General features: G+C 34.9%; 1 protein-coding gene across 5 annotated transcripts in view; it reads left to right on the top strand.

The window, feature by feature from the left end:
• The window catches only part of herc2 (HECT and RLD domain containing E3 ubiquitin protein ligase 2), a 390,659-nt gene that overhangs the window by 257,538 nt on the left and 119,709 nt on the right, over positions 1-13,412 (top strand). For all 5 annotated transcript variants that reach the window (XM_039744703.1, XM_039744704.1, XM_039744707.1 and 2 more), the window contains 5 exons: positions 1,547-1,738; positions 2,006-2,193; positions 9,894-10,086; positions 11,514-11,696; positions 13,146-13,330. In XM_039744703.1, the coding sequence (XP_039600637.1) occupies positions 1,547-1,738; positions 2,006-2,193; positions 9,894-10,086; positions 11,514-11,696; positions 13,146-13,330 (941 nt within the window). The remainder of the gene's footprint in view (positions 1-1,546; positions 1,739-2,005; positions 2,194-9,893; positions 10,087-11,513; positions 11,697-13,145; positions 13,331-13,412) is intronic.

Raw genomic sequence — 13,412 nt, 5'->3', positions numbered from 1 at the left:
GCACTTCCGGGTCAAAGTCTATATAAAGGACTGCTGAGAACTCAGCAAGCGAGCCAGAATTAGGTGGAGGTGGATAAAGCTTGCTGGGAGGGGTGGAGGAGAAAACACAGAGAGCGAGAGAGTGTTGTGTTTATTATTATTTTGATTACTTAACTGTTAATTTGTGGCTACGGTGCTTAGGGACACTGTACAAGAAGAAAATGATTAAAGATACTTCTTGGTGCTTTTACCCTACGTCCTGAGTGTCTGTCTGTCGGGTTTAAAGGGGCAGCATTGACCCCTAGCACCCACAATATATTTTATATATATGTTTATAGTGGTACCTTGAGATACGAGTGTCCCAACATACAAGTTTTTTGAAATACGAGCCATCACTAGGTTGTTTCTTTGCCTTGAGTTACGAGCCAAAATTAGAAATACGAGCCATCAAAGAGCTTGTTGCCGCACATTCTAAGGAACTAACAATGGAGGACTACAGACGCCGCAACATACGCAGGTTCTGCAGGATATCGGTATTGCGGAGGAGGTTATCTCTTAAAGTGAGATAAAGGAAGTGTTTGCAATGTGTGAAAAAGTTTTCGAACTTTAAAGAAAAGAAACACCCTGAACAAGTTACAACTGATCGTGCAGCGGCACTATTTAATGACATTTGGCTAACTCATTTCAGAAAAATTCTAAAGGGGAGGACTAAACAAAGCTCCTTGGACAGGTTTCTATTAAAACGCCTTGAGAATGAAAGTGGCAAAAAAGAAAAAAACTAGGGAAGAAGAAAATTAAGTTAAGCAAAAGTGAAGTGAAAGAAAAAAACATTACAATACGCTAATCGGCTTCACCAATGTCTGTTTATTTCTTTAGATTCACTTTTATGTATTAGGTTTTATTTTGTTTGTATACAATATTTGTTCATTATAAATACATTTTTCTTATGTTGAAAACATTTAACAAAAAATTGGGGTGGTTTTTTGGGGGCTGGCACGAATTAATCTCATTTCAATTAATTTCAAGGAGGAAGATTGATTTGATATACGAGCATTTTGACTTACAAGCTCGGTCACAGAACGAATTAAACTTGTATCTCAAATTACCACTGTGTATATATAAGAATGTTTGCCACTCATCTTTTATTAGTGCTTTAGATAACAGGCCAGCACCTTAAAACATTAATGACAGTGTTGATAGTGTCTGAATTGCAAAAGTTTTTGTTTCCTTATCTCATGAACTAAAGTATGGTATTTGAAATTGGAAAATTTCCATTGTGATGAAACACTGTTTACAATTATAGTCTTTGTGTTGAAAATTTTTACTTTGTATTGCTATTCATTTGCATTCATTGCCATGCTCATTCATAAATTATCAAGATACTGTATTGTTGTTCCAGTTGAATCAATTTTATTTCCTGTAATGTAATTCATCTCTCCAGTAGTCTTTTACACTTTTCTCTTAAAAGCTGAATGTGTAAATAAGATGTGACTGCATTCACCCATGTTGCATACTGTATGTTTATTGTATGGTAATGTTATTGTGCTTTTTTGTGTCTTCCTGCCAGGTGTGCAGCCGGTACCTTTACAGACAATCACTAATGAAAATCCTGCAGGACCAAGCCTTGGTACCATTCCTCAAGCCAGATTTTTACTAGTTATGTTAAATATGCTTTCTTTGAAACATGGAGCCAATAATTTGAGCCTTCTTTTAAACTCTGGTTTGCTGGCACTAACTCAAACAATCCTGCGTCTCATAGGTATGTATGGTGATGATGCAATGAATGCACTTGTTTAATAAAGTTTTCTGAAATTAGTATTTATTATAAAAGAAAATAGTAAATGGTGATGATTACATGTTTCAGTGAAACCTTTCTGTTTAGTTTAAGGCCTTGATTACCTTTTCACAATTACAGTATGTAAAACTACATAAGAAAGTTGAGAATTCTTAGCTCCTAATGATATTTTGACATGTTTTGTTTTTCTGTCTTAAATTTCAACTGGGGGCATGTTGTTTCTTTGTGTAGGTCCTAGTAGTGACAGTAGTGAAGAAGATGTAGGTTCCTGTGTCCATGGAACCTCAGCAACAGTTTTAGAAGAGTCCAGAAAAGAAGCCGCTCCAGCACCTCTCCCTGCTTCTGGACCTGAACTTGCTGCTATGATGAAGATAGGGACAAGGGTCATGAGGGGAGTTGATTGGAAATGGGGTGATCAGGTACTACATAACCTATTTCTATAAAGAAAATAGATTTTTCTTTAAGTTGTACGGTTCAAAGAAATACTTGCATTTTAAAGAGCATTGCATTCTTATCAGTTGTTGTAGTTTGAGGTATCAGTTCCATAATTAATTTTTGAGAAAGTAATTTTCAAAGCAAGTAATTAATAGCACATTTTACCACCATTTTATACTGCAAGTTTTTTTATTACATTCTGTTTCAGTTATGAAAGCTGCTGTCTCATAAACCCCATGAAATCGCCATCATATTTTCAAAAGCTTAAAATCTTTAAGCTATGAAGTGAAAACCTGTGGTGCTTATCTTTCTGTATTCATTATATACACAAAATGAAAAGATGCACAGTGATTTGACACTCTTTTTCTGAATCTGAAACTGTATTCACTTAACACATTAGTATAGGCGTTTATATAAGGTTGAAAGAATTGGCAGCTATATTTGTGAAGATATGAATGGTAAAATATGTAATTGAAGTAAACTATATGTCACACCCCATCAAATGAGGTGAAAGGGATTGTAGTTGAGAGAGTTAATAACTAAGAACCACAGGAAATTCAGATTTCAGTACTCACAATCCCCAGATCAGTGAATGTGCTTTACAAAAGAACAGAAAAGGCTGCTAAGCAACCACCTTCTGACTGCCCATCTAAAAGAATTAGTAAAGGAGGTTGACACTGTCTAAGTGAAAGTGCAAACATGTCATGCCAGAATATAGCTGATGCACTTTAACGAGTAATATACATTAGTACACCTGTTCAGCTGCTTGTTAACGCAAATATCTAAACAGCCAATCACATGGCAGCAATTCAATGCATTTAGACATATAGATATTGTCATAATGACCTGCTGAAGTTCAAACCAAGCATCACAATGGGGAAGAAAAGTGATTTAAGTGACTCTGGGCCCCTTAGTGATTGAGCATCATTTAAATGCTATGACCTACCTGAGTATTGTTGCTGACCATGTTCATCCCTTTATGACAGCAGTGTACCCATCTTCTGATGGCTACTACCAGCAGGATAATGTGCTATTTCACAAAGTTCAGATCATACTCAAACTGGTTTCTTGAACATGACAATACGTTTACTGTACTGAAATTGTCCTGTAAAGTGTCACCAAATCTCAATTCAATAGAACACACATTATGGGTGTGTAGCTGACAAATCTGCAGCAACTGCCTGATGCTATCATGTCAATATGGAACAAAATCCCAGAGGAGTGTTTCCAGCACCTTGTTGAATCTGTGCCATGAACAGTTCGGGCAGTTCTGAAGGCAAAAGTGGGACCAACCCAGTACTAGCAAGGTTTTCCTAATAGAGTAGCTGGTGAATATATACGTTGACCACAATACTTAATGTAAACTTTATATGATGTTACTATGCCACATAATGATGCAGTAGTCAAAGTGACAGAAAGCTATCATAGCAGACAGAAGTTCTCAAACAAGTGGAGCCAAATAGCTGCAGTGATCTTTGTGTGTGTCTCACTGTCTCTCCAGATGCCTTGCTTATTACAATGTACACATCAATCATTAGACTTCAGTTACCTTGTGCAACTAAAATCCTGAATGGGTCATTTGGCTTTCTTCCTGAAACCCCAGTGATTTAAAGTTTAGCACAGCCTGGAGAAATGAGGATGGATTTTTTAGGAAAATAATGCAAATACAATACTTATGGTTCCAAGCATTCTGGATTAGGAATGTTCAACCTGTAGTTTATTTTCTTATAGCATTGAGAAAATGTTCTGAATCATGGTTTAAACCAAATACTAAACTTTTAATAGCCTCTTACAAATCTTCAAAAGATAATTTGGTTTTTCCACTTTTGCACCCAATTCTGGATATTTTATCAGTACACTCCAAGGTATAGCAATATGAATATATAGATTTATGGTACCTATAGAAATTTCTTTATTAGATTAATAATCAATGTGAGAATTATAATTAAACCCATCACTGTGTATTTTTTTAGCCAAGGCAAGTATCTCTTTTGATTTGCAAGTCGAACACAACTTTCTCTTTTTTCTCTTTCAGTATGTTTTGAGATATATTTATTAACAGCATCTGTGTTAATTTATCGATGTTGCATTTAGCAAGCAAACTTTGTTCACATCAGGATTTTTTTTTTTTTTTTAATTTATTTTTTCTGATACTGCCTGTGTATCTAATGCTAGAGGATGCGCACATCAAGTTTTTTTTTTAAGGCCAGTGCCAATCACCAATTTAATGTTAATGGATTCCCCAATTCCAATCCTGATTCAGATTTTTTCCTTTATTTCTTTAAAATACTTTGCATCGCTCCCAGTGTGTCAGTACAAATTGGACAATTTGATGCAGAATTTCCAAACGTAATACATGCATCAGATTTTATATGTATTATATAGTGTGATTTTGCTTGATCAAAATTAATATGCAAATAGAAATAGGCCTAGTGCAGGGGTCCTCAATCCCAGTCCTGGAGAGCCGCAGTGGCTGCAGGTTTTTGTTCTGACCTGGTTGCTTAATTAGAAAGCAATTCTTGCCAATAAAGCACTAACAAGCTATGAAATTAAATTAGCTCTGCTATGTCAGGTCATTCTCATATCCTAGATTTTCTTTCCCTTTCTATCATGCAAATGATTTGAAGGCTAAAATGGACGAGTAATTCTCAGTCCTTCACTTTTTTCTCTTCATTTTTCTTCCAAGTATTTAATTAAACCCAATAGTGCAGATAAATACACACAGGTGTACATGTAAATAAGCTAAATGGAGAAATGCTGCTCTCTCTTATCATTTGCATGTTATTGATAATAAGGAGCAATAAAAATAGCTGTTTAAGACAAAATTAAGCAATAAGGGCTCAAAATCACTAAAGTGAAGCAGAAGTGTTACTTTAGCAATAAGTGCTTTTTATTAAGCAACTGGGTTGGAGCAAAAACCTGCAGCCACTGCGGCTCTCCAGGACCGTGATTGAGGACCCCTGGCCTAGTGTATAGAAGCAACAATTTTCCTCAGAAACATGTGAAGAACTAAAAATTTCAACCAATAAGAACTTAGATACACCCAAAATAAAGTAGTAAAGTGGAAAATAATATAAAGTCAAATAATAACTATAGCAAACCACAAATCTCCCCTTGAAGTGAGCAGTACTACATATGTAACACACAACGCTGGCAAACAAACTTAAATTAACTCAGCTTCAGATCTGTATTTTTTTACTTCCTTCACTGAATCATTTGTTTTTAATCAGAAAATCAGTTAATCAGCAGTCATGTTTATCAGGGGGTGTATTTTAATTTTATTAATATCGCTGTAGTCTGAAAGCCATAACTAGACAATAAAGTAAGATTGATCCATGCTTTACTTTAAGTTATTACAAACAGTAGTGACATTTACAGGCTGTACATTTACGTGATCAATGATATCAAATGAATTGTTTTCTGTGGTGTAGCACATTAGGTGTCCATTGCATTGTATGGTCTTTAAATAAAAAAGTGTGCTGTGTGTGGCTGCAAAGCAGTGCAGCCCCAGAATGATTAATGAGGAGACTGGATGATCAAGTTTACATGTAAGGTGCGATTGGTTAAAACAAGAATCCCTAGAAAAACGTTGCTCTCTTTGATTACCCTACTTTTCCTGAAATTCGAGAGGAAGCTTGTGTGTCTTTATCACCTCGCCAGTTGCCTGCTGATAACCACTTTTGTTTTGCAAATGTCTCAGTTAGTGGCATTCAGCCTTCACTCGTCCATCCCCCTTTCAGCCATCTACATATGTGCTTCCTGACACTAACGCTCTCTATTTATCATCCCCCAGCCACAATTCTCACTTTCAGCTCAAGTCTGTGTTGAAGGTTTTATCTAGCAATGAGTGTAAGGAGCTATATAGGTAATGGTATATCACTGTTTGAAATATATACATTTCAGGTGTGTTCATTGTCAAGAAAGGTATGTGTAAATGTAGAAATATGAGGGAAGAAATGTTGTACACATAGCTAAAACAGAATTTTTTCATATTTTACAGTAACAATAACATAATGTTGATGTTAAGTGTAGAATGTATAAAGACTGAAGTACAAATATCAAATAAACACTTTCACAAAAGGTACAAAAAAACAAGTATGTTTGTCGTTAAAAAAAGCACACATACACCCAAAATAGAATAAAAGGAACATGAGTAGAGGATTTAAAAAAAAAAAAAAAAAAGCATTGGGAGGTTGAGGCAGTGTAATCAGAGAACCATTCCCAGCAAGGCATACGCAAGGACGGTTGCATCAGTTTGCTGCAGGAGTACTACTGGACTGAAGTCAAGTTACGGGATGATGGAGGTCCGGTGCAGAATGTCCCAGTTGTGTCTGACGGATGTGGCTTGGACAAGAGCTAGAGAGAACGGCCACAGTTTCCAGCGCATTTGTCCAACTGAGGAAACCCAGAAGGTGAGCTGGAAAGATGAGGGAGAATGACACACTGGGTTGGCAGGAGCTTAGGAACCCAATGCCTGATGGTTTTATTCATGGACTTTTACATTTTTTGGAACTTATGTGTTGCTGATATTATCCTCATGAATGCACTGATTTTAATTGGATTATTTATCTATTTATTTAAATGAATGGCACTGCAGTTTGTTTTTCAGCAGTTTATTGTTGGTAATTAAAAGCCCAAGGCATTTTGCATCAGCCATTGCTTGTTTTGTTTGTCATTGCACTAGTCATTCTCGATACATGAATATCGAAGTCCGGGTTCAAGATTGATATGATAGCCATGGGTAAACCCGAGCATTACATTTTCTCCTTCTAAATATATTGTTAATGACAAATTAAAAAACACTGGTCAGCTAATGTTCTTTTTTTTCTGTAATGTCACCAAGTTTCAATCAAATAAGTTTTAGCATTTTTTTTTGATTATGGGATATTTATTTTCCAGTTGTAGGGGTTGTTTTTAACCCCTTAATATTAATAATTGAAATGTCCTTTCCTAACAGATGCCTGCTGCCCTCAATATACAGTCCTGGCAAAATAGTTTTTAACACTAGAATTACCAAAGCCTACAAAAAAATTAATAAATCCAGCCCACCTTAAATCCCTTTGCACCTCTCCATCAGCATCTTTTGTCCTGTAACTGTGCCGATAAAGACATGCAGCCTGCTATTCCATCCCCCCACCACTGTAGAACGTGCATAAAGTTCTCCCAGCTCATGCCTTGATTATCTGGGAGTGAAGTGCTGGAGTTTTAGAGTGGAAATAATAGATAGTTATTCGGAACACATGCATTTCATGTGTGTTCCATTTCTACAATAACCTGTGTAAACACATTGTTAAAACAGAAACATTTTTCATATTTTAGTAATAAATGACAAAATGTAGGCATAAACTATATAAAGTTGTATAAGCCTGAAGTCCAAAGATCAAATAAACCCTTTCACAAAAGGTTTGGTCCTGACTGTCTCCTATATTTACCATTTTCAGTAGTGAGCTGCTCTTATTGTTAAAAATATTATACAATAAAAACATACATTTGATTTGTATCTGTAACAGCCGCTGTAAATTTATAGTACTTTCAAAAGTTAGCAGTTTTTCTTTCACTTTTATTCTCTCAGACACGATCACGATACATACTACCAACCCCAAAGGATTTGACGCTGTTAGTTTTTATTTGAAACTGGGAATAACTGTAGATGTGAGTGGTGTTTTGAGACGGTCGAACTGGAAATTCTCTGAGCTGGGTGGATAAAAGCTGACACACAAACGCTGGTGAATCTGCTTTATTTGTAACACACTGTTACTTGATTTTTTTTATTCAGTTTTATTGAGTGTTCCTACTCACGCTGAATTAGTATACACCTTATGGTCCATGATGTCAATGCCGCACTGACATAAAAAAAACAGAGACATCGGTATATATGATATTTGGAATTATTCATTTTATGACCTGTATAGTACATTTTGGAAAACATTGTGGCACGGATGCAACATTATTCATATTCATTCTCATAACATTTTGCGGTTGTAATCAGTGACCACGTGTTTTTTTGTTTTTTTTTCCCCGATCTTGCCAGTCCCCACATGTTGCTGTATGGTGGTGGTTCTTTTGTACTCCAGGATATGCAGAGGAAAGAATAGTACAGAGAAGTCAGTTCAGCACTCTATGCAATCATCAAATTCAAATATTAACAGTTCACAAACACACACACAAGAACCGTCCTTCCAACATTTACGACATGTATACCTGTTGCAATGTACACACTTCGCTCTGATTACTCTGATTACAAGCGCCTATATACTTTACCTCATATTTATACCCCAGTGAAACAGGAAAGGGCCATAGACAACATTTCCTAGACACTAAAAGCAACAACAGCAAACATTTTAACCTAACATGCAAATTTATTTGATCTTATTTATAGTTCTTCAAGGGTGCCTTATTATTTGGTCTTATTTATTCTCTTCAAGGGAGCCAATAATTTTGCCGCATACATTTTTGATTAGATAAACTGCTTCAAAGATAAATAACACTTTTGCAGGAATAGTTTTTATTAAATAAATAGTCAACTGTTTCTGTAAACATTTGAGGAATATTAGAATCCTTGTATTGTATGTAATATTTGTATTATATTAATGTTTTTGTTTGCCAGTGTTGTCATTAAGAAGTTTACAACCCATGGCACTGTATCTAACCTCTCTGTATGTAGATGAAAGAGAAAATTGAAGGAAGATTGCAACAAAGTTTTGTTTGAATGGTGGGTAAATTTCAAATTCAGGCTGACCAGCAGACACCAGATACAACACAAATGTGTTAGCTTGTCATGGGCCTTCCTGCAGAACAGTAACTCAGAGCTTACTTGTAATGCACCTAGGAATGGTTTAGGACAAAATGCTGGAGAGTTCTGAAGCAGCCAGCAAGGAGCCCTGATCTAAATCCCATAGAATATCTGTGGAGAGATCTGAAAACAACAGTTGGGAAGAGGCACCCTTAAAATCCAAGTATCACATCTGAATAGGGACAAGTAAAAACTGAGGCTGAATATGCCTGCCATAAACAATTTTTTATTATGCATACTTTTGAATTAGTATTCAGTGTGGTTTTTTTTTGTTTTTTTTTGTGGGGTTATATGGTGGTTCAGCGGTTACAACTGCTACCTCATAATGCCAGAATCCTCTTTTTGAACCCTGGCCTGGTCATTGTCCCTGTGGAGCATGCTTTTTTCCTTAGGATGTCACAATTTCCTCAAAAATCAATAAAAGTTGTGTCTGAAGTAGTTGGTGACTTTGATTTTTCTCCTGTGTATTAATAGGTGTGAATGTGTCATATGATGGACTACCCTCAATATTGTTTCCTCCTTTGTGCTTGATGTGTCCAGTATAGACTCTGTACACCCATAACTCTTAATTGATAAAGTGGGTATAGAAAATGCTTGAATGGACTTTCTTTTTTGCTATAATTTTGTGAAATTTGAACTGTTATCAGTTAATTTGTTATCCTACCTGTGCTGTAAATGATTTTGACATGGCCTACTTGGTTACTAATACAAATTTTATTTTTTCTTTGGCCATAGTATTATTTTTAGAAAAACAAAGTATTTGAAGTCATCTTGCTAACCATGCAATGCTTATTGGTTGGGTGGTTAGATTAGATGTGTCTGAATTTTGAACCAAGTCTGTTTGCATGAAAAATATTGGAAAAACAATATTCTTTCCAATTTTTTAAAAAGGATGGCCCACCACCTGGTTTAGGACGTGTGATTGGAGAACTGGGAGAAGATGGCTGGATTAGAGTTCAGTGGGACACTGGCAGTACAAACTCATACAGGATGGGTAAGGAAGGAAAGTATGATTTGAAATTAGCAGAGCCCCTTCCAGCTGCTCAACCCGCAATAGAAGATTCTGATACAGAGGATGATATAGGTATGTATTCTCAGAATTACCAAGTACTATTCAGTAAGTTGTACCTTTTGAGAACTGTTATAAGATGACTAATACTTGGTTTTCAATTTTGAAGTTTGAACTCTCTCAGACATTATTAAACGTTAGATAGTACCAACAGACATACTGCTCCAGATGGAACTTTTTCACATTTTAAGGTGTCATCACTTCAAAGTTTCATACATTAAGTCTGATTTTGTACCAATTAAACAATTTTCTGTATTGATTTTATTTTTTCCATATTTTGGTTCTCCTGCCTCACAAAAAAAGTGCCTGGTACGTTGACTGGCAGTTCTAAATTGTACATTGTATTAATGTGTATATGTGCCCGAGTGTACACTAGGACTGGTTCCTTCCTAATGAACAGGTCTCCTGTTAAAGGCCTTGTCCACCGTGCTAATGGGATAGTCTTCACCACATGCAACTCTCAACAGGGTTAAGTGGGTTCTATAATAGATTGATAAACATGTTTTAAAGAATGTAAAAATGAAATAAAATAATTCTAAAATTATTTTCTTAATATTTGTAGCATGTTAATACCATACCATGTTTCTGTACTCAGTTTTTTAAAATCTTACCTTTGATAATGCTAATGGAACATTTTAGGGCGTTTCTGTTTTCCTTCCTTTGTTAGTTACTTCAGTATAGATTTAGCTGCACACTGATGTTTTCTTGCTAAGAAAACAGCAAATAACAAAATACTGTTCTCATTATTATTTATTGACATTTGTTATAAAGGGCTTATCTTAAATATACTGTATCAATTTTTATTTAGGCCAGAAGCTTAGTTTTTAGTTTAGTGAGACTGGAAAACATGTTGCTACATTGCTTCTGAATTCACCATTTGTATTTTATTACATCTAATTGGAATTAAAGATGGCCTTTCTGTTTGTTTCTTCAGGTATAATTTATTTAATTTATTCTTTATAGGACCACTCAAAATATTGTTGCCGTTTGCTTATTTTGACCAGTATTTATTTTTAAACATTGCAACTTTTTCAAACTTACCATTAGCATAGACATGACTTCAATGTCCTTTATGGCTGTGTGAGAAACTTTCTGATCTAATTAGGTCTTTGTTTCTGCCAAGCATAAAGCTGTTTTAAAGGGTCCTTTGTGCTTTCAAATCCTTGTTTTAAAGTTTGCTACACACAAAAATGCCTTGAAACTTACGTGGAAATCACACAGGAGGATGGTTACATCTTAAATTATCGTATGAAAGTCTGTGTTTGCACAATTAAGTAATACTGGTTGTAATTTTTTATTTTTTTTAAATCCATTATCTGAGAAATTACATCCAAATGAGATACTATAACATTACCATTCATACTTTGTATAGTGATTGATATATAATATTTAATTGTATTTCAGTAATATTCAATATGGTTTCTTTTTATGCAAATTTTCAGAGACTGAACCATTAGAAAAGAGCATTCATCCTACTGCTATGATGTTGAATAGCACTGTAAATCTGTTAAAGACACTTTGTCTTTCTGCCGGAATTCATGCTGAAGTTATGCAGTCAGAAGCTATCAAGACACTTTGTGGTCTCCTTCACATGTTAGTTGAAAGTGGAGCAACTGACAAAACCAGTAAGTTTATAGAACTCTTGCCATACTTCAAAGGAACTGTATTTATAATATTTATAACACTAAATATCCATCCATCCATTTTCCAACCCGCTGAATCCGAACACAGGGTCACGGTGGTCTGCTGGAGCCAATCCCAGCCAACACAGGGCACAAGCAGGAACCAATCCTGGGCAGGGTGCCAACCCACCGCAGACACTAAATATTTTTTTTATATTTATAACACTACTTAGTTTTGAAAGAAATATGTATTATGAAAGAAGAAGCAATAATTATGCACTATATGTACTCTCATAGAGGTTTCCAGATAAAAGCTTTTGTTTTATTGTCTTGTATTTAACCTCTTGTTGCCAAATTCTGCTGTTTACTAACAGAATTATTATTATTTACATATTAAGATCATGCATACAGAAGAGATTTAACAAACGTAGAAGTATTTATTAAATTCATACATGTCATGAGTTCTTTTTAGACTGTCATTATCATTAACTAGTCCAAATTTGTTCTTACTACTGCAATGTGCAATTTGAGCATGATTCCCTTTGAGGAATTTTTGTTGTCAGAAATGCCAATATATACCAGTATGTGTACATTAATAGTGTGCATAGTGGCCCATTCAAGCACTAGTTTTTGTTTTGTTTAACACTGAAATTTAAAGACCATCTTTAAAAACAGAAATTATATATATATATATATATATATATATATATATATATATATATATATATATATATATATATATATAAGGTCAACTCTACTAGTCCACGGTCCCAGTCTGAGAATTGTCAGCTTAGATGACAAGGGGTGTCAAAAGACACACCCGTTAAATGCAATTAAGGAAAGATAACATATTATTATCCCTTTGAAAATGACTCACGTGCATTAACACTTTAACTCTGACAGCCTTAGTTTCTATATAAACAAATACTTGCATATATAGTGTATATTGTATATCAATTTTATGCATGCTATGCTTATTTTTGCGTGTGTGTCATTGTTTTAACAGTTCTGAGAAGACATGCAAGTAAAAATTTCATTGTACTAGGAACACATGACAATAAAACTTGAACTTATTTTTATGTTCCATTTTCTGTACTAAGTTTGTTTGTATAGGCTTTAGGATGAGGAGGGTGAATGCTGTATATTTTCTTACAGCTTAGCTAATTTTTCTGGAAATTAGCATAGTGAGAAACAAGGAAAAATAAAAATAGTGAAAAATATAGCACTTTCTTATGCAACTGTCTCAGTTTATATAAAACAATGGATAGTTTGATGTTGCAGTATTGTTAAAGTTTGTAGTACTGGTAACAGTCAAATTAAATAGTTCTGGGTGTACAGTATGATAAAACATCAGTAAGGTGTTTTATTTTGAATATCTGAAGTACATGTACTTTGTTTTTTTAGTCATTTTAGTCACTTAAAATACTGACTGAATCTTGTATTTCTTTTTAGTTTCTTCTGTGAGTAAACAGGTTTGCAAAGAACAACACAGAAGCTGGTGTACTCTTGGATTTATCCGCAGTGTAGCACTGATGCCTCAGATGTGTAGCACACTTAGCACTTCCCAATGGATCAATCTCCTTATCAAGATTGTTGAAGGTCATCAGTCTTTTAATGCCGTAACATTGCAGAGACAGGTAAAGGTATAACAGGAATAAAGTATAGGAAGTTCAAGGAGCAACATTGCTATTAATTATAATGATTGGAATGTGCCGATAT

The sequence above is a fragment of the Polypterus senegalus genome, chromosome 2 (assembly GCF_016835505.1).
Source record: "Polypterus senegalus isolate Bchr_013 chromosome 2, ASM1683550v1, whole genome shotgun sequence".
NCBI lineage: Eukaryota > Metazoa > Chordata > Cladistia > Polypteriformes > Polypteridae > Polypterus > Polypterus senegalus.
This window is presented reverse-complemented; position numbering and strand designations above follow the sequence as displayed.